Source organism: Oryza sativa, chromosome 5 (genome assembly GCF_034140825.1).
Source record: "Oryza sativa Japonica Group chromosome 5, ASM3414082v1".
Taxonomy (NCBI): domain Eukaryota; kingdom Viridiplantae; phylum Streptophyta; class Magnoliopsida; order Poales; family Poaceae; genus Oryza; species Oryza sativa.
The window spans coordinates 18,978,800-19,003,851 of NC_089039.1; the positions used below are offsets into that span (position 1 = coordinate 18,978,800).

Sequence of the window (25,052 nt, forward strand, 5' to 3'; positions counted from 1 at the left end):
AAGCTAGCTTAACCCATAAAATTTGGGCATGAAAAAATTGTAAAAACAAAATAGAACAAATTTGGACAGCATGTAGACATAATATTGAATAGCATGTGGTTCACAAAATACCTCACATAACAATGGTTCACAACATAACAGTAGTTCACAACATACCAGTGGTTCACATGCACCATGGTTCACAACGTAATAAAGACAAGGACACAAGGGTATTTTGGTCAGAACAAAACTTAAAATAGAGTAAAATCATTTCTAGCAATCAAAAAGATCTAAAATAGCATTTCAGTGAACACCCTTAGTTTATGATAGCATTTAATGAATCACTTTGAAGGGATAGCATTCCAGCGAAACCATTCTTTTGCGATAGCAAAATCACAATTTTCTCCCTCCTTTCGCCTCCTTCCCTACCGGCGTCGCTTGGATTCCACAGGTGTGTGCCCCTCTCCTCGTCCTTCCCCATGGGTGGTGGTGAGCTTGGGCGAGCCTCGCAGGCTGTATGTGGTGGTGACTCAGGCGAGGCGCGCGGGTGAAGCTAGGGTGAGGCGTGTGGGTGACAGATCTGGTAGCGGCGACTTGGTTCGATAGTGGATTCGTCGGCGGACCTCGCGCGAGGCACATGGGCGGCGGATCCGGTGGCAGCGACTCCGTTCAGCGGCGGATCCGATGGCATCGAGTCTCGCGGGCGGTGGAGCTCGAGCTGGGCATGCGGGCGGCGGATGCGACGACGACGACGACTTGTGCGGGATGGTGGATCCGATGGCAAGGCATTAGCGGTAGTCCGGTGGCAGCAACTTGCGTGGGTGGGAAGGTACAAGCGGTAGTTCGGCTGATCCAGTGACAACAAACCGTGCTCCAACGAGGCGTGCGTCCTCTGCCTCTCTTTTTTTTTTCTCTTTTCTATTTGTTCTTTCCGTTCTCTTCCGGATCCATGTTGGTATGATGCAAATGATTTGATTTGTATTTTGTGTTTGATCTATGGAAATGGGCAGGGAGCTAGGGTTCCTAGGAGAGCAATGATGCAGATGATTTGTTTTGTTTTTTGTGTTTGATATGTGAAAGTGGGCAGGGAGTTATGGGGGAGCAGGGTTTCTAAAAGTTTTATTTTTTTCACTGAAAATCTATGTTGCTGGCTTAACCTCACCATTTGCAAAAATGATTTTCACAAGTGGTCGGCTTAACATAGCTGCTTCTGGAAATCAATTTTCACTGACATTGTAGGACCCGCTCGCGAAGATTGTCGATTTTCACTGGCTTTTGATCTCACGGTATTACCAGCCGACCGACTGTAAAAACCTATTTTGACCGCCTGCGAAAATCATTTCTATTTTGTAGCGGCTTTTAAGTGCCGCTACGAAAGAGGCAGCAATCGTAGCCAATCAATGCCGATGTGTAGTTTGCTATCAATATGTTTGGTATAGCAAAGAAAGTTAAGTGTTGTTAAATTGAGTATGGAGCAATGGGAGATTAAAAAAAAGATTGAGTATGGGAATTATCCATGCTTTGACTCTAATCCAACCCAATCACATTATCATTAGAGTTGCCAAATAATCGTCATGGCACATTTTGACACAGATCCAAAATGGCCCAACACTCATCTAAACAGGATTGGAGGCCCTAGCCCACAAGCGCCAATTTTTTTTGAGAACTTTGACATCTATTCTTCACGTCTTGCACCATAGTTGTTCCTATTTATTTGAGCTTACATTTTTAATAAGTTCATAATATTGTAAGACGTAAAGATTTTTAGTAACCAACGCGGCTGGAAATATGTTGACTCATTCATCATTTATCATTTATAAACGAAAAACCCATCCGAAAGCTAACTTGATCTGCAAGAACAATTGACTTGTGAACCCAGAAGTCAAAGTAGATACTCCAACATCGTCCGAACTCGTAAGATTTTCCAGGATTTGCAGATACCGACATACGTCGTTTGGATGAAACGGTTGCTAGGGCAGCTTCCGAGAAAATCACTGTAAAATAGTACTAGCCCATAGCTCCAACGAATGATGGCAGTAGCCAGATGAGCTAGCTGTTGACCAACAAGGTTCAGTTGCCCAGATTGCATCGTGCTGCTACGCAAATGGGCTGCGTGCCCCTCATGGTGGGCTGCACACGTTCGGAATGCTCATCATGAATTCCGAACCTGGAAAAAGTTCACTTTAGGTACATCATCTTGACGTCGAGTTTAACTTGCATACTTAAACCACAATACCAGATATAATGCATCCCTAAATTTACAAAACCAGTGTACCAATTACCTGAAGCAGTATAATACCTGTTTTGGTTGACTTAGCGAGTAGATCCCATATGCTAGCAACTCACTCTTCTTCCTTCTCCCTCCCCCTCTCCCCTCTTTCCCATCCCTCTTCAGAATAGGTGGCGAGAGATGGGGAGAAGGAAGGCTATTGGCGGGAGGCAGTGGTAGGGAGACGCGAGCTAGTGAGCGCGAGTCCGTGAGCACGGGAGCCTAGAGGAGGAAGAACACGACCCTTCCAGTCCGCTGCAACCATCGCTCCTCTCCAAGACCGTCCTTCTCCACGCTGCTTGCCACCTCTAGTAGGTCACCGTGCACCACCCCCTCCCCCTTGTCGACAACCCTTTTCCCAGCCGCTTGCTACCCTCCCGTTGGCTGCCTCTCCCTATTAGCCGCCACCCTTCTCCCCACCACTCAAAGCCCTCCCATCAACTTCTGCTCAAAGGCTTGGTGAGAATCTAAGAGAAGGGGAAGTGAGGGAAGAGGTGGGAGGAGGAAGATTTAGCCACTGACATGTGAGGCCCGTGCAATATACCGCTCTGGGACCTCGGGCAAACCAGTTTTATAAGTTGAGGGACACGTTATATCCGGTATTGCGGATAAAGGAAATAATTCAAACTTGACACCAAGATAAGAGATCTAAAGTGAACTTATTCCTTCTGGACTTTCGCTAGCGTTGACGGCTCAGTAACTTTAATAGTAAAATTCATCGTTTTTTATTAGCACGTTTTCTGTACTGCTAAACCATGTATTTTGTGTAAAATTTATCTATATAAAAGTAAAACAAATTAAATAAACCTAATTTTTAAATTTATAATAATTAATATTCGATAAATTATACGTTCATGGGCTTTCACTTCCCGTCAAAATTCTAAGTTCAATTCCTCAAAGCACCCTCAGCTTATTCTCTTCTCTGATTTTAATACAAGAAAAGATGACACGGAACAAGCATCTGGACGACCTTGGACAATGCGCAGAGATAAGGGAGCATCGCATCGCATCTCGCAAGTTCACAACGCGTTTTGGTCGATGAATCAACAGGAACAGGTTCTTCCATGTACATGCCGACACCGATGCACGTTTTTACACTTTGCATACTCTCCGCGAACCAGATCTCCCCATTCTCCCCGCCCACCCACCCGCGCGCGCTGAGGCTGTGGCTGTGACTGCGACTGCGACTGCTTTTCCGCCCGGCAACGGGCCGGGGCCGCGTGCGCTGCGGCTAATTAGGCTGGCGCCGGACGAGGCGGATGTGGCTGCTGTGGCGGTGGTGCGCGCCGTCGACGGCGCCGTCGTGCCCGTGTTGCCCCTCACCGTGGTGGTCGTCGTGGTCGTCGAGGTGCCAGCTGTGGCGGTCGGGCTGGACCCAGCGGCCGTCGGGGGCGCGGACCATGCCCTTGTTCTCGTCCTGGCGCCAGCACGGGGGCACGCAGTGGTGGTCCTTGAGGAAGTCGCACGCCTTGTTCACCAGCGCCGGGTCGCGCCCGCTCGCCAGCACGAACCGCTCCCCGCGCCCGTGGTACCTGCATGCACCAACGCCATCGCGCACATGTACACACCGTCACCGACCGATCGATACAGAAAACGCAGGACTAGTAGTAGTACTCGGAACGATGATATAACCTCTATCCAGAATACTTGTCAAGTTTTTTTTTAACTTTTAATCCATCATCTTATTTAAAAAATTATAGATTTATTTTTTATTTTTTATTTACTTTATTGTCAAAAGTACTTTATGATTTCTCTGTTTTTATATTTGTATTAATTTTTTAAATAAAACGAATGGTCAAAGAAAAAAAAAAGTCAAAGCAACTACTAATTTACTAATTTATGACGGAGGGACGGAGGTAGTATATGCTAATCTATCTATCTATCTATCTACTATTATATACTAAAAGTCCATTAAACGTCCTACAAACGCTCCTAAGCCGTCATGTGGCATCCTATAAACACTATCGAGTCGCCACGTGACAAATCATAAAAAATCTATCTATTATATACTTAAAAGTCCATTAAACTTTCTACAAACGCTCCTAAGCCGCTATATGTCATCCTATAAACACTCTTGAGTCGCATTGATTTTCCGTTAAATCAGTGGACCCATATATTTTAACCATTAGATCTCTTCCGGAAAAAAAATCCGGTAGCCCCATCCCTATCATGCGCAGGTACTCCCTCTGACCTCTCTTTTCCTCTCCTATTTTCTAGGTAACTACTCCTATTTTTTAGCTAATTACAATTAGATCTATCTAAGATTTCCTAGCTATGTTTATCTTTGTAAGATTTGCACGTACAAAAAGTTCCACATACGTACGTACATACGTACTCTCACTTTTTTTCCCTTGATGAGATAGAAAACCAAATTAATAATTCAATACACATATTAACTGTTAATATTTTAAGTTGTAAAAATACACATTAGTAAATTAGAAAATATTTCTAGAAAAATACGAGGAAAAAAGCAAAACATCTGGTCATCGATTTTTATTTAAATTAGTGGATATGTTATCTCGGATCATTAAATTAAATATATTAATAACCTTACACCTAATCTCTCTCAGCGCACCGACGAGAGAAAGGTACTTACACACAGCTAATAAAAAAACCAAAAAATACATATATAACTGTAATGTGTGATTAAAAAGGATAAAATGGAAAAAAACATAAATTTTTATTCCATGTATCATTAAAAATTACATCCGCTTCCATCTCCTCCTCTCTTTTCTCCATGCATGTATAGATGAGATTGTAACTATAATTAGTGATATTAAATTTTAAAGAACTATAACTTTATAAACATAGATTATATATATCATAATATATACGTAAATAAATTAGATCCATAATCTTTGGAAATAAAATTTATTGGACTCTGTTATTTCACCCATTATATTAACAATATAATATAATTTTATTTCGAACCATTATTTTAAAAACACACGGTTTAAAATAAAGGTTACAGAACTATGTTTTGTACCATTAAATTACCAATTTATGATCTATATTAACTAATTTATACTTCAATTAGTGGACTCACTATTTTAAATTATTTTTAATAAAATATTTTGCCATCGATTTTTACTTAAACTGACGGACCTATTAATTAATTAGGCAGACATATCTATCTTACGTAAAAAAAGAAAAAAAAAGCTTCTAAAGACCTATCTTCAATCCTCTGCACAACACACGTGTTCATATTTGCCTTCTGCAGATATAACAAAGCTTCGTAGCTGAGGTAGCTAAAAGTGATTGCCAAAGTGATCATGATTGTCGATAAACACTACACATACTAATTAAATTTATATAATTTCTCTCTTATTTCAAACAAATATTATTTTGAAGAAAACAATTGAACATGTGAAAAACAAAAAAAAATAGCTTCAAATAATTGCTGATATTTTTGCACTACTAAACCAAGCATTTGTGCACTACTAAACCAAGCAATTGTGTAGGTGATTTGTGCCCTAACATAAAAAGCCTTTAATTCTTTAAAAGTGTGGAAAAATATGAACATTTTGAACTTCTACGAAGGGAAGAACAATGCAACCGTTAATCTATCCTTAATTTGGTTGTTACTAAATCATGCATCTTCATGAGGCGATTCAATCACAATAACTTTAAATTTCTTACTATTTATAGTAATATTGTACAGTATGTGTTCAGATGGTATACATATTATTTACTTACTATTTACTTACTAGATCCAATAGTCGACCTCATATAACCTTGATTTATCTTCTAAGTCGATAAATGATATTTAGACATGCCCAACCTATAATTTACCTTTATAAGGTACAATTTCCAAAAAAACTATAATATCACGTTTTAATAATACGAATGTCCACGGACCACCTTTCTAGTTAATATACAGATTGCCAATGGCAAAATATACGTCTCAGCCAACGATAGAAAACGACAAATATTGACTAGACCAATGACACGCCGTACGTGTGTTTTGGTCCGCCTTTGGTAGTTGCAGCCGCTGGCTGGCCGGCTGGTTGATGTGGCTCAGGCAGTCAGGCTCACGTTGGTTTCGTAGAGTAAATGGGGAGCTATGCCCCCCGTCTGGCATGACAACTTGATGATTGCTCCGGTACAAGGGACCCGGTTTCTTGAAAACTCTAGTATAGCACCATGACAGTAGCCACACCACCATGGTGTGGTAGTATTCATTAATCAGGTCGCATTGTGCATTGATCCTACCGTATTGATCAACATTTATTGAGCTGTCAAACAGGCTGGCATCCCACTTAAATAAACCCGACCTTGCTGAACCCCCTTGATAGGAGTAGACAACCTTAACAGAACCTCAAACCGCAAACTTTCAGCGAGGCCTGGTTTAGTTCCTAGTAACTTTTTTTTCAAACTTTTAACTTTTCCATCCCATCAAAACTTTCCTACACACATAAACTTCTAACTTTTCTATCACATCATTCCAATTTTAATTAAACTTTTAATTTTGACGTGAACTAAACACACCCTAAGACTTCGCAATATGATCAGTACAGTATAATATGTGAGTTGTGGGGTGTGTTTAGTTCACACAAAAATTAGAAGTTTGGTTAAAATTGAAACGATGTGACAGAAAAGTTGGAAGTTTGTGTGTAGAAAAGTTTTGATGTGATGAAAAAGTTAAAAGTTTGATGAAAAAGTTTAGAAATAAACTCAGCCTATAATACAAATTGCAGCAAATGTATGCAGTGTAATCTATGCACAACCGTACTAGCTAATACTCATGGTTAGCAAGTCGTCATAGGGAGGAACATGTCTTCAAGAGATTCAACATCTTAATACGTGATACGAGTAGAGACCGCAAATTGTTCAACCAAAGGACATCACCACTATCACCAAATGCTATCAGCTGTGTCCTTTTTAAAAATTTTGTCATGAACCAATAAATTTGGCACTTGTAGTTATTTATTATGTTTTGGAAAATAGAAAAGTACGCATGTTCTAGATGACGGATCACGCACGCTAGCTATATCTCAAACAAGATCACACTATCATTGCCATCTCTCATAAATAAAAGAGAGAGAGGATCATATATCATGAGTAGTATCATATAATTGCATCTCATGTCCCTGTATGACTAATAGGCGATATGATCGATCTATACTAGTATACCACATGATCACATGATTTTTTTAAACACATGCTGAATGCAAGCTGCCACCTACTACTATACATATACTGTACTATGTTGCATTCCTGTAATAAACTGGCCAAGTGGTCGACCTTCTGCCCTCCGGTCTTTAGTCTCTTACTAGGCCATAATCTCGTCATTAAGAGTACTAATTCTTCTTCAAAGAAAAAATAATTAATAAGAGTACTAATGAGATGACTTGACCGCTTCAGAATATTCCTGGGCCGAACCACCTTTTCTATCGTTGATTACTTGTAGGCGTTCGAGAATTTATACTCTTACCCGGTGACCACGCTACTGTCATTTTCTACCGTCTGTTTAGCCCTTTCAACCATTTCAATGTACTTAAGTCTATGACACAGCCCGTTTCAGGCGACGTCATCACCTTCAAGTTGTTAGCTTATACTAAACCACTGGGCCGGCGTGACTGAGATAGGCATGCGGTGACGTTTAGGGATTAGGTAGTTTCGTTTTATGTCAAAATAAATTTATTAAATTTTGTTGACGTCAAATTTTGTTATTGTTTTTTTAAAATGAAATAGGCATAGAAAGACCTCTTTGGTTTGACGTCCTACCATTTTAGGTTGGTATGCAGATGTAGTGATGTATTCAGGGTTACTAAATATTCAGTGATAGTGGTTTGTTAAAATATTGCGTTTGTCGCCTTATTTCAAGAACTTTATTTTTTACCGAAATCAATTGAGTTCTGACTTTCAAAAGTTAGCTTTTTGATAGTACGAATTAAAAACGTGCATGTAGTGATGTATTCGGAGCTACCGAATCTTGTTGTGAACTTGTGATTAAGTGGTTTATTAAAATATAGCTTTTGTCACCTTATTTTATAAGAACCATTTTTTTTACCGAAATCAGTTCAGTTCTGACTTTCAGAAATTAGCTTCAGATATTTGAGCATATGGATGAGGAGGTAGTGAAAACGTGCAAATTACCAGATGTAGGGAAGTATTTGGAGTTACCAAATCTTCTCGTGATTGAGCGGTTGGTTAAAAAACTTAATATAGTGCTTTTGTTGCCTTATTTCAACTCCTTTTTTTTTTTACCAAAATCGGCTCGGTTCTGACTTTCAAAAGTTGGCTTTCGGAGATTTGAGCATGGATGATGAGGTAGGTACCAAATGTGCAAAGCTGATGAGGTCAAGTTGAGATGGTCACCATTATTAGTTTCTAATGAACATTAAATAGGATAGAAAATAAAAAAACTATTAACACATGATTAATTAAATTTCAATTATTTATATAAACTTAAAAAATAAATTTATTTAATATTTTAAATTAATTTCATCTGAAAGTATTTTATGCAAGTTTTATATTAAAAAGGGCGTATTTAAAAAACTACCGCAAGTTTTTTTAATTAAAAACTTTCAGTGTAGCTATATTTTAACTACACTAAACTAGGATATAACTTATATAAAACTTGTATTCAAGTATAGTTTGGTTTAGTTAGTTAGTACTGAGATTTTAAGTACAACATTTTCTATCGATTTTTTTCATGCACATATTTGGAGACATATGTGGAGACAATCTCATGGTTGCAAATCTAAAAGTTTTAGGGACCAAGAAAAACCTACGAAAGTTTTATTTTTTAGTAAATTTAAAAAACGAACTATCATCTTAATCAGAAGTGAAGGAGGGCTTACCCGTCGAGGAGGTGGAGGTGCGCCTCGAGGTTGTGGAAGCAGGCCGGGTCGAGCGTGTCCTTGAGGAACGGCGACCGCTTGTGGTCGAGCGCGAGCTCCACGCCGACGTGCGCGTAGCACCACGGCACCCGGAGGATGCCCTCCGCCACCCGCCGCAGCGCCGCCGGCGCCCCCTCGTTCAGCAGGATCCCCGGCATCCGCGCCACCCCGTCGTGCACGTTCACCACCCGCAGCGCCTTCACCCCGAGCTCCCCCTCGAACCTCTCCTTGAACCTCGCGTTCCCCACCCTCGGCCCCGCGAACGAGTACACGCACACCGCCGCCGCCGCCTCCTTCCCGCCGCCGTGCGCCGCGCTCGCGGCGCCCGACTCCGCGATGTCGTACGCGCTGATCATCGCCAGCGCGCTGCCGAGGCTGTGCCCCGTCACCGTCACGCTCACGTCCTCGCCGAGCGCGGCGTAGCGGGTGACGAGGCGGCGGACCTCCGTGAGCACCTGCTCGCGCGCGGAGTACTTGCAGAAGCGGCAGGTGGGGTCCTTGTCGGTGTAGAGGTCCACGAAGCCGGACTCCACCTTCACCTCCCGGTCCGGGCACGGGATGCCCTCGTCGGCGACGGGGCGGAGGAAGTCCATGAGGTCGGAGACCCACTCGAGGCGCGTGACCGTGCCGCGCCACGCGATGGCGATGTCGCGCCGGCCCAGGCGCGCGGTCTCCTCGTCGGTGGAGACGGCGACGTAGCCGATCCAGTTGGCGCGCTGGCTCCAGATCTTGGCACCCGCGCGCGACTGCGAGAAGAAGTTTGGGAAGCGGAAGTTGGAGGTGGCGTAGAGGTAGCGGGTCACGGTGTAGCCCCGCGCGGCGGCGGGCATGCCGAGGCGGTCGAAGAAGGCGCGGCGCGGGTACTTGCAGCTGCCGCAGTAGCGGGAGGACGGGTCGTAGTCGAAGGCGTCGTAGCACGCCTGCGCGAACTCGCCGTAGCGGATGAGCTCCGAGCGGAGCAGCGGGTCCATCGGGTCGAGCAGCCCCGCCCAGTCGTCGCGCCCGTGGATCTCCCGCCACCGCGCCGCCAGCTCGTGCCCGTCCTGGTGGTGCTGCCGGTGATGGCGCCTCCGCGCCGCCCCGAGGTCCTGGCTATCGTGGTGATACAGCTCCTCATCCTCCTCCTCCTCCTCCTCCTCCTCCGCCGCTTGTCCGTGGCGAACGACGACGTCGTGCTCGAGCTGGCCGACGAGGGAGGCGAGCGCATCGTCCCTCGTGGCCGCGGAGGGGAGGAGGCGCAGCCTGTCGCCGTCGTCGCTGGCTGTGCCGGTGAGGAGGCGGCACGGAGGTGGAGCGCGTCGGAAGGAGAGGTGCGTGTGGGCGGTGGTGGTGGCGGCGGCGCGGGGGAGAGAGGAGAGGTGCGGGGAGAGTTCGCGGCAGGAGATGGGCGCCATCGGGAAGGTCACCGGCGAAGTCGCCGCGGGTTCGGGTGAGCGAGTATTCTGGACGTACCAACGTGGGGAGATCATCAAAGGAGTAGTTTATTGATGATGATGGGTGTAGGACTGTGGGAGGCTCTGTCCGGTGGGTCGGCTACCACTGCCGTAATTTATTACTCCGATACTGTAACAATCGATTAAGATAACAGACTTTGCCTCAGTCTTCAAGACTCTAAGAGCCCTTTAAATCATAGGAATACGAAAACATAGGAATAGAAAAAACACAGGATTTTGATAGAAATATAAGTGTAAAACAGAGGATTGCAAAATACAAGAATGACCGTTTGATTGGACCGCAGGAAAAACATAGGAATTAGAGGAGAGATAAAGACTCAAAAGGAAAGTTTCTAAGAGGTTTTACCTCATGTTAGAATTTCTCCAAAACTTACATGGCATTAGGCAATCCATAGGAATTTTATAGGATTCCATAAGATCCATTCCTTTGATTCAAAGGCTATATAGGAAAAATTCTTATAGGAATGAAATTCTCTAAAAATTTCTATGAATTTCCTTTGAATCAAAGGGGGCCTAAACATCGTCGACCTTCGACTGGTCATGGAGTAGGGAACCGGACAAGTCCATAAAATTTGCTCGCTAATTTATTTCTCACATGATAGTATAATATTTTTTTTAAAAAAATAAAGTTCACTCGTTAGTTCATTTCTCACATGGTAATATAACTTTTAGATAAAATAAACTAGAAATGAAATAAGAAGAAGAAAAATCCCACTAACCCATCCTGCTTGCATCCATAGAGATAAAAGAGTGGCAGGGAAAGGGTGAGAGGAGGGAAGAGGACAACTGAACATTTCTGTTTAACAGAGTATTTATTCTATCCTTAAAAAAATCAATTGTTTATATATCTTGTTTTAAGCTATTTATTAAGTTTTATTTCTAAAATATTTAACTTATCCTTTTATTTTACAAAATCCACATCAATAATATTTTTAAAAATCTAAATTAAATTGGGCCTTAGGTGACTTGAGAAGAGGAGAGACGGAGACACTAGTGGTGGCGGTAATAGGAAAGCAATACCAACGAGTGACAACAAGTCTAGAGGCGGTAGTGCATAGGAAGGTGGGGGTGTCACTACTCTAGCAGGGAGAAAAGGAATCCGTCAACAGGCTATACCCCATATATGGTATTTTTGAAGTATAGGAGTCGTTGGTGTCAAGGTATACGCAAGATTAAGGTAAAAGTTAAGAGACGAGAGACATTTATTTTTTATACATATCCAAGACTCTTACTTACGTGTAATAACTTTACTCCTGTTGATCGGAACTGGTGTTGCTATTATATATCAATATCACACGAGTACAATAATAAGGATGACCTAACATAATCTCTATCAGTATAGTGGTGTAAAGCTGTCGACGACTAGTAGTAGTCGACTTCCTCGAACATGAACTCAACAAGATTGGAGATTGCCCTAGCTTTTGTGGCGCTATAGTCTTGTCTTGACTTATGCTAATCTGTATTGGTTTTTTATTTGTGCGTCCCTTCTCCTTCTGGTGGACTTGTATTTATATCCTCGGGTGCTCTCTTGTCCAAGTAAGGCGAGGGAGGCAACTATGGATACGATTCAAGTAGACCTTGTAGTGTTCAAGTAGGACTTTGTTTCTCTTCCCTTATCCAGAACACCTTCCATATATGAGACTTGATTCTGTATTAAACTTAGTATATGGTTGGTCCCACCGAGCCTAAAATAGAAGTAAGAAGTATCTCATGTCCAGAACACTTACAGAACCTCCATTTTGTGATTCAGCCAAGGCGCTAGTGTGCGGACCTAAAGTCGGGAACACGAGACAATGAGTTTATACAGGTTCGCCGTACGGAAACGTAATACCCTACTCATATGTTCTTATCTGGATCCTTTTGCTGTAGTGTGTACAAGATGTTAAGTTTCTTCTATTCTAGAGCTGGAGAGGGCTCTTGTCCTTAGTGGCTTTTTTGGTTGGTAGATTCAGGATGCCCTCCTCTCTTTGTCTCTTGAGAGTAGCGGTGATATTGAGTTCTATGTTTGGGTACATGAATGGTGGGATTGATCACGAAGAGATGGATTAATTAGTTTGTTGACGTGCATGAATTTCTAGGCAATGCTAAGCATGTAAAAGTGATTAATGGAAAAAGAAAAAAAAAGAAGGCAACCGATAAATAGACAACTTAAGAAAAAAATATTTTGGTATTGCAATGTGATCTTAGGTCCTAGCTTCTCTCTTCCCATTACGATCACCTTTGTGCGGAGAAAGTCAATTCAAACATTTTAAGGGTACATACTTCATTTCTTACACATCATCGTATATATATTATATGTCTAAATAAAAAGTAACTATTAATGACATAGTACCAAATTTTGGAAACAATGAAAAGGAACTGTTCGATTTGATATCAAATCTGTGTCCATAAGAGAGAATATGCGCAATGACAAAATTTAATAGGATAGCATTTCCATGGTTTGTCTAGTTTGTTACCCTGTTCAAGTTCTGGTACGATGGATTTTGATAGAAAAGCAAACATAGATTCTAGTTGGATCACCTGAATAGGAAAACCGTAAAAACGTAGAAACATGATAGGATGACAATCAAATTTCTATGTTAACTTTAAAAATACATAAAGCTTCAAAACTATTATACATAGGGAACATGCAGAAAATTTGAGTCACGGGAAGAAGAAAACATGAAGCACAACCTCAATCTTATTTTCCTAAATGTTTCCCATGGATTGGCCGTCCATTCCATACAATTTTTAAAGGAATTTGTAGTGCTGGATCCTTTGTTTTAAATGTATGCATTGAATTTTTTTTCATAGGATACAAATCTTTCAAAATTCCTTTGCTTTTCTATTATTCCATATGAGCTGTGAAAATCTATGGTGTAAAGATGGAAGTGCTAATATTCTCGTCTATTTTTTCAATTGAGTCAAATGCATTGTCAATTCTTAAAGTTATACTTGGTGTCATTATAGTTTCTAAACTTTCGAAATACAAATGTAACCCCTCATTCTTGTTAAATATACCCACTCCGTTTTCAAATGTTGTAACATAGAATGAGATTAGACCCATGTTAGCACTACGAATTTGGATAAAGCAGTTATCTGATTTGTTTGTTTTACTAGGATAAGTATATTTAAGTGCAGAGTGACTATCATACAAGTTAAAAAAAATAGTAGGACGTGTACTCTATGTACTAACGTGGTTACCGACGTGTATTTATGTTGTTTTCAAAGTTTAGGAATCAATATTATATCGTGATATAAGTGTCAGCGTATTTCACTCTTCTTAATTAGTTGCTTATAGCTACTAATGGGGTTATGTTCGGTAGGCCGAAACTATAGCTGCAACTTTATCTGCCGCTGTCTTGTGTGGGTGGTACTATTTGTGCTTGCTATAGCACAACATTAAACCATATAGCCAAACAACCCCAATAATTCTTAGCAGATATTCTTTTTACAAAATTAGTTGATAGATGTGTTCAATGTGTTCAATTAAACTGTATCTCTATCTCTACTATTATAAAAATTGAAGATGTTTTTGCTGGTATTTTGGTACGTCATCCGTGTTAGAGTCGGTTTTTAAATTTTTTTCGCTTTTAGAAATATACATCCATGTTTGAGTCCAATTTTAAGTTCGTTTGCTTTTAGAAATATAAAAGGAGTCGTATAAGAAATCTCTTTAAAAAAATTTGCATACTAACTTAAGATGAGTGTCAGACTCCTAATTACAACTCATGATTTTCTAGAAAAAAAATATCCAAGCGAATTCTCACAGTAAATTTTACCATAGCCAAACCGTATAACAATAATAAGATTAAAATAATATTCATCCGTTGTAACGCATAGACATCTTTTATAGTAAACTAAAATATCTGGTTAGTGCACGTACTCATGTCTCCCGACGCATTTTGCACAAGCCGGAAGTTAAACTCCAGTAAAAAACCTGTCACTTAAACCACGCTAGTTTTTGAAGGAAACTGCCATCAAACGGTTTGTGCGAGTGAGCGCGACCGGGAAAATCCCCCGTGCGGGCGCCGGGCGGTGCTCCGCAATCACCCTATCCAACCAAATCCGCGAGAAAACTCCATATCCCCTCCACTCCACTCCACGCGCGGCTCTACCTCCCACTCCCCCCTCTCCTCTCCTCTCCTCTCCTCCACCTCCACTCTCCGCTGTCCACACGCGCCCGCGCGCGCGAGAGGCGAGAGCTCGCTCTCCCAGTCCCATCCCTGTCGCTCCCCATGTTCGCCGCTTCCACCTCCTCCACCGGCCTCCCCTTGCCGCGCGCGGGCGGCCTCCTCCTCCTCCCCACCTCCCGCTCCCTCCTCCTCCCGCGCCACCGCCACCGCCTCCGCCTCCGCGATGTTGGCGCCGCTGCGGCCGCCGGAGGGGGAGTGTCCGGCGGGGGCGGCGGTGCTGCTTCTTCGAGGGAGCCGCCGAGGACGCTGTTCCCGGGCGGGTTCAAGCGGCCGGAGATCCGGGTCCCGGCGCTCGTCCTCCGCGTCGGCGCCGACGAGGCGCTGGCCTCCGGGGACGCGGTGGTCGCGGCCGTGGCGCGGGGCGTGGGGATCGTCGTGCTCGAGGCCGGGGAGGAGGGCGGCGGGCGCGTCTACGAGGCCGCGCTCTCGCTCAAGGCGTCGGTCGGGGACCGCGCCTACCTGCTCGTCGCGGAGCGCGTCGACGTCGCCTCGGCGGTCGGTGCCAGCGGCGTCGTGCTGGCTGACGACGGTTGGTGACTGCTTTTTTTCTCCCCAGCTTCGTATTTCGTACGAGTAGTTGCTTGTTGTGGTAGGTAGTTGCTTGTTTGAAACAAAGCCATTGAAAAATATGTTTCAGGGTGATATTTATTCGGTTTGAAAGTTGAGGCCGAACGCCAATCGATTTTATAGTTCATGGCGAAAAATGGATTTCGAGCAAAGTTTAAGGGCCATAATTGGACTTTACCCTTTAGAATATGCCATATGGTTTCGTATAATTTAGTACCACCTCTATCCCAAAATAAGTTCATTTTTCATCAATCACACGCATATCATAAAAAACAAAAAAAAAACTAGAATACTCCTATTTTATCAAATCCCAATGCAACTATTCATCACTTTATCTACTCCAAATACCATCCTTTCTTCCTTTATAGTTGGTACCCACTACAAGTCATTTATGCTATAAAGCTTAAATTCTGTGAGACCACATCATCAAGATTATATTAACCATTAGATCATCTTGCGTCTATGCAAATCAACCATTAGATCAAGTTCTTCTCAGCCGATGGCATTTGAGAGGACCAATGCTTTTTGTCTTCCGCTTAATTACCTCACGCATCATTATATATCCCTTTATCACTAACCACTAACCAATACATCTCCCACCTAAAGCCTACACCACTACATTTGTGTCTACCTTTTTATCATTCCTTTTAATTTTTCTAATGCATCTACTAGCCATATCTAGGTTGATCCAATGGATTTTCTTGGAATATTTATGCTTGAACAGGCTTCCTCAATCATCTAAAGAGGAAATGTCAATGGTCCAATGAAATTTTGGTTTGTCACTGTCATAGATGACATCGAAAATTTGTTGGACAGATTACAACACTCGATGATTTTTACCAATTGCAAGGATGTGTATCTATGCCTATCTCCTATGGTGATTGGTTTTTGGTACTCTATCATGATCTTGCTTCTTTTCATATCTGATTTCTTCGTGTTAAAAGGTTGTGCCAAATCTTTGTGTTTTTAAGACCGCAATCACTAAATTTGTTTCTCCACAGTTCCTCCAATTTACTTATAGGTGAACATGTTTCTTGAAATTACTAGATTCATGCACCCAATAGTTGTTTTTTTTTAAGATCATATACCAACATATGCATGCAACATTATCCGTATTTTCTCTTTGTTTTCTCACAAAAAGAAATATTTTATTAGTTATTTAAAATATCTGAATGAGATCTTAAGCCAATTTAGTACATAATAAAAATAGTGTCATGTTTGCTTACCGTTTATGGTTCTTCGAAATGGGAGTATCTTAATTGGAATCATGTCATTTCTATTCATATAGCAATTCAATGTACAGATCGAACGTTCAAGCATGTTGATCATGTAATTATGATAAATTTATAACTATATGGTCCCTTCTATGTAATGATACTATACCAATAGTCAAAAGTTCTAGAATTATTCAGTCAAAAAAAAAGTTCTAGAATTATAGCTTACAAATTCATGATATAACTGTCCCGCAGCAACGCGTGGGGTATCAACTAGTCATTCACAATGATTACTCCAAAAATGAACTTATTTTGGGACAAATTGAAGGGCTAAAAATGAACTTAATATGGGACGAAGGAAGTACATTTTTTAGTCACTTGTCTTACCTGCTCCTTTTCCCAGTTTTCAGTACTTGTCATGTCAATAACTTTGACCAGATTTCGCTAGATATTGTTCTCTGTCGTGGTGCTAACCAATAATCAGTCAGTTTCTTTAGAAGTACTAAAAAAGAAACTACTAGTATGTAGCAACAACCAAGCATTTTTCTAAGGAGGTTCCTTCTGTACTTTGATGCAGGTATTCCTGCTATTGTTGCAAGGAGTATGATGATGAAGTCCAACTCGGACTCCATATACCTCCCTCTTGTCGCTAGAACCATACGTTCTGCAGACACTGCAAGAAGCGCCACAAGTTCAGAGGGGGCTGATTTTCTTATCATCGATACCGGCAGTGATGATGCTATTAATGTTATGAATGGTGTTAGTGGCACTCAGCATGTGAAGATCCCCATTTTTTCCACTTTGAGTGATTCGCAAAGTGAAGGGTCTTACTCAGATAACACATCCAGGTTGCTCCAATCCGGTGCATCTGGAATTGTTATGTCTTTGGCTGGTATTCAAGTACTCGCTGATGATATTATAGAACGGGATTTTTCAAAAGTGGATACCGCTGAAAGTGTCCTACAGGCTAATTACTCTTCAGCTAGTACTTTGGAAGAAGCAGATAATGTAATGGTCCTAACTCGTGAGAAGGCAAAAGTTGCTGGATTCACAAAACTAGATGAAAAAGTAATGCAGCTGATATCGATAGAAAAGCCTATTCTAAGTGAAGCTGTTGCTGTTATCCGCAAGGCAGCACCAATGGTGATCATCTAATGTTACATATTTGGTAGTTGAAGTTGCCCTGGAATGAATTCAGTTTTTCTTCACATCATCATTTCTAGCATATCCTCGACTTGAAATATAATTTTCTGTTTTGTGGCAACAGATGGAGGAAGTTGAGCTTCTAGTTGATGCTGCTTCTCGCCTGAGTGAGCCATTTTTGTTGGTTACTGTGGTAATTTGGTTTACATTAAATGTTGATAGCTTGCTTTATACTTCATAGACAGATGATTTTTTAGACATGATTCTTCTGTTGTTTGCATAAATAATGAAATTGTATTATGTGGTTCATGGAAATGCTGCTTCTCACGCTGGATAACACTGACAGTCCTGCCATGGATTTTCTCAAAGCAATTTATATTATATGATTATTTCTCACCCCAAGGATTTTTTTATGAGAAGTTATGACCATGTTGGATCAATGCTTAGCAGCAATTATATTTTTAGGCGGTTCAGATAAACCTGTAGCATTTAATGTTGATTTTGGCTGATTTTACATCATGAACTCTGGCTAAAAAATTTAAAAAACTAAAATTCTTTTTAAGAGGAGAAATATTGTTCACACTATGCTCGTATGATGCTGACATACACTATGTTTTTCTGAAAAAATCCATTTACAGCCCACACCTTTGCAAAGTGTTGAAATCAACTATCTCAACCTCCAACCTTGGAACTTAAAAATGGATCACTCCCAACCTGAATTCCTGGAGTAGAGAATTGGACATTTTGCGACCACAAACTCTAAAATCTTGTTCACTTTTTAAACCCTCAGGCTGGTTTGGTTGATGTCTGCTCACATGCTGATGACCACACTGATGTTTTAGCTCACATGCCAGCCCACCTAGCAAAGTCTTTTTTAGGTCTGGCACTGACAAAATCTCAAGGGGGTGGCATGCAAATGCCACATAAACAAAAGCAATCCAGTTTTGCTGTGAGAGGGTTGAGAGTTTGATGTTAAAAAATATCTGGTTTTGTAGTTTAGAGTTCATATAAACTACCAGAAGAGTCGCTATTAAATGGACATTTCTTAAAACAAAACTCATTTATGTCCACATCCTCATTTATGTAACTGGAAGCATATATGCCGACATCCTTGATGGTGATCCATTTGCATCAGCTGACATAAAGCCCCTTGCTTTTCTCTTTCATCTTTCATTATAATTAATCAGATTATAACTCCACCAAACATAGGTCCTGTTCTACAAAGGCATAAACTGAACTGCTGTGCTTGTTGTCCTGATGAAATCAATTTATTTTATTAAAAAGTTGAACTGTTCTTCAGACTGTTATACATTATATTGGTCAATCTATCTTCTCTTACATTTATGTTTCTTAATTAGTCTCTAAATTTATCTCAGGGTGAATTTAATTCGGGAAAATCAACTTTTATAAATGCTCTACTTGGGAGGAAGTATCTTCAGGAAGGAGTTGTGCCCACAACAAATGAGATCATGTTGCTATCATATTCTGATGTTGACTCTGAAAGCGCAGAACGATGTGAGAGGCACCCGGATGGTCAATACATGTGCTATTTATCGGCACCCGTATTGAAGGAAGTAAGTACATAGTTGATGTCTTGATGCTACCCTTTCACCCTTTACTGTATTTGGTTGAACAAGCTAGCTACGCCAGGATGGTTATCATGATGTAAGGAAACATAATATTTTTCAACTACTTGAAGGCTGCTTTCTCTATGAATCTCAAAGAAATATTTGTTCTAAGGAAGCATTCGAGTTAATGAATATGTATGAAATAGAGGAATACAACTCTTTCCTCTACAAAATGCTGTAGTTTTAGCATGTACAACCTGTCTGTTAGCTGTTTACTGACTTTTTATGGGTCTGCATTCGCTATAATTGAGAGGGATTTCAAAAAATAAATGGCAGTCGTCTTCCACCTTATTTCCCCTTAGTGTTTCTGGGTTACATTAATGTTACAATGCCAACTTACTGGTGCAATTTTCTTGACTCATGACTTCATCTCCATGGCTGTGAGATGTTTAATTGTGTACTATTGAACAGATGAACCTAGTTGATACGCCTGGAACAAATGTTATTCTCCAAAGGCAGCAACGGCTTACTGAAGAATATGTGCCCCGAGCTGACCTAATACTCTTTGTTCTTTCATCAGACAGACCATTGACTGACAGTGAGGTAATGATTATGATTATTTGATTGTGCCAATTCTTTATGCATTTGATAGTCATTATCTCACCACTATGTTTTAGGAATGGTAGGTAGAAAGCATGAAACAATAAAAAAAATGAGTCAAATCCTATAATAGATCATTTGTTGAATGTGCCCCATTTTTATTTCCTCTGCATGGATAACTGAATAATCTCTTGATTTGTATTTGGTTCTAGTTCTTTACAATTATGAAATTAATCAAAAGGGAAGGATTGTCTGTATGACTTGTCTAAGTTCCTGGGATCGGTGGGTTTAAAATATAATCTCCCAGGGCGATTAACTCAATGCATCCTTTTATCATGCATTGGCAATTTAGCATGCTGCACTTCCTTAGGAAAGTGCCTGTTGCCTGTTGCCTAAATTATTGCAGAACACACTTCCTTGGCCCCAACCTATGATATGCATTCTGTCTCACATTTTTTATGTAGTTTGGTACACTTATTTGAATACTGACTAAAGACTTAAATTTTCACACCCAAGTTTATTTTTTGAGGAACGTGATATTGTGGCCATCTGTGACGAGCCTTTTTAAACTTATAGATTGCATATTGCTTAGGATTTTATCCTTATGCGATTCCTTACCTAACAAATATTTTATTGAAAATTCTATAATCCTTATTTATCTCTCAAGGATGCAGTTTTGTCCTTGGTCCTTTATTATTTGTCCTTTACAGTGGAGCTAAAAACGTTCTTGACTTCTAGGTCGGATTTCTCCAGTATGTTCAGCAGTGGAAGAAGAAAGTTGTATTTGTACTAAACAAATTGGACCTTTATCGGAACAGTAACGAGGTCTGATATAAATCTCTAGTTCAAAATCCCTGCAAAATATTGCCTATCCTATTTACCTTTTTCCTGATTGCTATTTTGCTTCTCAATCCAACGGTTTTAGCTTGAAGAGGCTACTGCATTTATCAAGGAAAATGCAAGAAAATTGCTTAACACAGAGGATGTGACATTATTTCCTGTATCTTCACGCTCTGCTCTGGAGGCCAAGCTTTTGTATTCAAAAAATGATGGAAGAGAGCATCATGGGGAAGCTTTGTTTAATGACCCTAGATGGAGAAACAGCAAGTTTTATGATCTAGAGCATTACCTATTGAGCTTCTTGGATGGATCAACAGAAAATGGGAAGGAAAGGGTCCGGCTGAAACTTGAAACGCCAATTGGAATTGCAGATCGTTTGCTAACGTCATGTCAAAGGCTTGTGAAGCTAGAATATGAAAAGGCTATTGATGACCTAACATCCATCAAGGATCTTGTTTCTGGTGCAAACAATTATGCTGTGAAGATTGAGGCTGACAGTGATTCTTGGCAAAGGCAGATTTCATCCCTTGTAGGTTTTCTGAAGATGACTATTTCTGTTTTACCCTTATGTTCTTCAATTCTACTATGATATATTCCCTATTTGCAACCATAAGGCATACATAGTAGTTAGCTTTGATGCAAAATAAGAGAAAACATACAAATAATGGTGTTTTTCCTGCTGGTTTTTCATTTTTTCTCCCTGAAGTTTATGCGAACAAAAGAGTGAAAGTCTTCCTCTCCTTTCTAAGGAAATTATGAGGGGTGGTTTAGTTTTTCTTCCAGTGGCATGTGCTTCAGTTGAGATATCTTTAGTCCATATGTAATACTGTATAGTTGACAAATGTCTTAACCTGTTGCATTGATATTTTCTTTTTATCTTGCAGATTGCGAGAGCTAAAGGCCGAGCAATTTCGCTCATGGAATCTACACTTCAGTTGTCAAACATTGACCTTATTTTTACATACACCCTTTCAGGGGGGAAAAGCACTCCCACCAAAGTTACATCATTTTTTCAAAATGATATTCTGAGCCCTTCCCTTGATGACGCAGCAGTATGTTGAACACTCTTCTCATTTACATATCATATTAAAAATTTTCTTTCTACATGTTTGTATTTTCCACATTTTCTTGCACATGTCATTCAGACAAAAATTGCCCAGGTTTGTTGCAAACAATTCAGATACATAAATATCACGAGAAAATTGAGTAGTGGGCATCATTAACTCCTGGTGTCTGGTTCATATTTGTTCATGCCTGTTACTCCTATTTGTTTAAAAGATTTCTAACATTTGCTTCATGTTGGTTATTTATTTGCATTGTGGTGCTTATTTGTTTGTGTTATCAACAAAACTTTCTTTCTTTTGTCTAGAATTTGCTAAGTGAATATTCTACATGGTTGAGTTCTACCAATGTCCGTGAAGCAAATATATATGTGGACTGCTTCCATGAGAGATGGGGTGCATTGGTTGCCCAGGAGCAAAGGATTCCGCCAGAGAAAAATGAACTTGTCAATGAAGAAGAGAAACTCTGTGTAAAGGCACTGGATGGCTTCAGTGCTAGTGCTGCTGCTAAGGTTTTTGAAGAAGAAATTCGTGAAGTGGTATGCCTATGAAGATATAGTTATAACTTTTTTATACATACAGTATACTTCTTTATTATTCCTGAAACTGTAGAATAAGCTTATCCTTATAAACTAACAAAGTGTGACTTCTAAGCCCTGAAGTTTTCAGCACAGATGAGAAAACCTAAAACCACTGAAAGGTCTCAAGTAATACTGATACAGAAAGTCACATGGAAGAGATGATATACCAACTATAATAACATTAAAATAACCTGAAGTAGGGGAGTTGGACTGAAGCTTACTTTGATTCTTTTTTTCTTAATGAAAATGATAATAATGGTCTTCTTAATTCTTATTATGTACCAACTATTTTAATTTTATCATAGGCAAGTAATTAGTATTTGGGCAAGTAGATACTCTTGCTGGGGTAGATGAAGCCTTCCTATTACTACTACTTCGTACTTCCCATGGTTATCAATTTTGTTTGAGAGCATCTAGTTTTGAGGCCGTCTATGATTTCATTATACTTGTTTTTTCTTCGCTGTTCTCATTCTGAGCTTTGCTAAGTGAAGGCTTGGGGAACCTTTGGAGGGCTAGGGGTTGCTGGATTGTCAGCTTCTCTTTTGACCTCTGTTTTGACAAGTACACTTGAAGACCTTCTTGCTCTAGCTCTTTGCTCAGCTGGCGGGTAATTCTCGATTGATAACTAGAGGCCACTTTTCAGTAAATAGGTTTGCTATGCATGGAATCAGCTGATATGAAATTATATGCATATTGATCTAATGGACAATACTCCTTTTTCAGGTTCTTTGCAATATCAAATTTTCCTACCCGTCGGAAACTTGCAGTAGAGAAGATCGGCAAGGCTGCTGAAAAACTTTCTTCTAAAGTTGACGAAGCTATTCAGCAGGATATATCCCGTAGTGCTAATCAATTAGTCCATTTTGTTGAGACTGTCAGCAAACCTTATCAAGATGCATGTCAGCAAAAGATAGATTGGCTGCAGGGTGTTCAGGGTGAGTTGTCCACTGTTGAGCGTAAGCTCCAAACTTTGAAAGTTGAAATTCAAAATCTTCATGAATCATGAGGTTTCAATTCCATTGAAATTTTCTTCATTTATTTGCACTCATGCCTTGGATGGGTGATATGCGCTCATCAAATTTTGTTAGTTGGTGTTGTATTATGGTGGGGCTGTTGATAGATATATCTGTAATATATGTTGTACCTTCTCAACAAGTGATACTTATCACGTAATCAGGAGCAATGCAACCACAGGTTCAATCGATCATTATTCAAATGTTTTTCCCTGTTCTATGTTAGTTGCCCAGGGCCATTACAAAAGCTTTGCAATGGTGTTGGAACTACTGCCCTACACATGAAGCTGGATTTAGATTGAGTTTCTACATACATAGTATGTAAACAGTTCTTTATATTTGAATGTAAATTTTAAATTCGCGAACGCTTTTTCATAATTTTATGGCTAGCTTCAATCAATACGACTGCTTGCATTCACTAATAAACGTTTGTTGTCGTACACAGTACAGAATACACATTATGGCATTATTCCAGCCGTATATCCTCCAATTGTTTAATTTCTCTGGTCCAGTTGGTACTTCGTATCACCCCTTTTTCTTATGCCAAGTTCTTCTCCGTCGTCTAATTAAGACAAAAGGACAAGTACTACACCATTCATTGGTAATTGCTTCTGTTGAAATCTTGTAGCTGTCGTGCATCTGGGCATCTAGCCTTTCGGTTAGTGCCTTGCTACAGAGTACAACTAGATACTGTTGATAGCTTAGTCAAATGCCATCCGAGTGCCCATAAAACCTCCTCTGATTGGAGGTCTTGGCAACAAATGGTGATGTGCCTTCTGCCACTCTCTTGCTCTCTTTATTCTTCCTTTCACTACCATGTCTCAGGTAGATGCATATGCACGGATACCTGTCCAAGCTGCACGGTATATCACTGAACTTGTGGGTAACAGATGCCAAGCTGAATTTATTCTCTCCCACTCTCTTTTCATATGTATACACCATACACACACATCCACGAGTGCGTTCTCATTTCATATGCGACAAGAAGAAAAAAGCCAACAAAACTCTTTATGGAAGCGCGCCCGTAATCGCACGATTACGGGTACTAGGATTTAACCTCTGATAGGTAAGAGTCATGTATCCACACACGTCAAATGTGCTTCCTCAAACTGCATTTGTTCTCTTTCTAGGATTGGAAAAAATGCTGCCTGAAAGTTCAAACATTCCGGTGAGCAATAATAATGCAATATGCCAGTGTTCCAAGATTATTTCTACTAATTCCTTCGGCTCAGATTAATTAACAAGCAGTTGAATTTTCGTGCTACCGAAACTAGCAGCTACTGGGGGTGCCTAATAATCGCCTACCATTCCATGTTTTGTCCTTGTTTATGTTTGTTTTGCTAAAGCATGTCTTGGGAGTACTTTTAATTGCTTGTCCTGCATGCATCACAGCATCAGCAGCATAAACTTTTTTTTGCACCCCTTTTCTTTAATTTAAGAGTAGTACAATGCATGAAGTAGCCGCGAGTGCACGGTAGGATTCTTGCCTTTGCGGTGCTGGATTCAGCTCAACGCTCGTTGGACACATGCGAAGCACAAGCACAAAAGGTTAAGGCGATTGTTTACCTTGTGTTAAAAGGTGCTAAGTTGACATCATTAGGGGTAGATATATTAAAAGTGATCGAGACTATGCATGCCTAAATATTGTTTTTAACGTTGTCGTCACGAACAGTCACTGTGATACCTCCGTTTTAAATATACTCTCTCCGTCCCATAAAAAACCAATCTAGTATCGAATGTGAC

The 25,052-nt window shown here is 40.6% G+C and overlaps 2 protein-coding genes across 2 annotated transcripts; one reads left to right on the forward strand and one right to left on the reverse strand.

Annotated features, from left to right (window-relative positions):
- Positions 1-3,210: 3,210 nt before the first annotated feature.
- Positions 3,211-10,646, reverse strand: LOC4338677 (phospholipase A1-Igamma1, chloroplastic). The gene is made up of 2 exons (XM_015782004.3): positions 9,055-10,646; positions 3,211-3,780 (listed from the first exon to the last, which is right to left on the reverse strand). The coding sequence occupies exons 1-2, from the start codon at positions 10,560-10,562 to the stop codon at positions 3,480-3,482; spliced, it is 1,809 nt and encodes a 602-aa protein (XP_015637490.1). The 5' UTR covers positions 10,563-10,646; the 3' UTR covers positions 3,211-3,479.
- A 3,910-nt stretch (positions 10,647-14,556) lies between these two features.
- LOC4338678 (probable transmembrane GTPase FZO-like, chloroplastic) lies at positions 14,557-23,503 on the forward strand. The gene is made up of 11 exons (XM_066310960.1): positions 14,557-15,251; positions 17,081-17,646; positions 17,771-17,839; positions 19,023-19,220; positions 19,686-19,817; positions 20,553-20,639; positions 20,740-21,183; positions 21,539-21,706; positions 22,024-22,254; positions 22,788-22,903; positions 23,020-23,503. Exons 1-11 carry the CDS (start codon positions 14,765-14,767, stop codon positions 23,300-23,302), a joined length of 2,781 nt encoding a protein of 926 aa, XP_066167057.1. The 5' UTR covers positions 14,557-14,764; the 3' UTR covers positions 23,303-23,503.
- Positions 23,504-25,052: the final 1,549 nt, after the last annotated feature.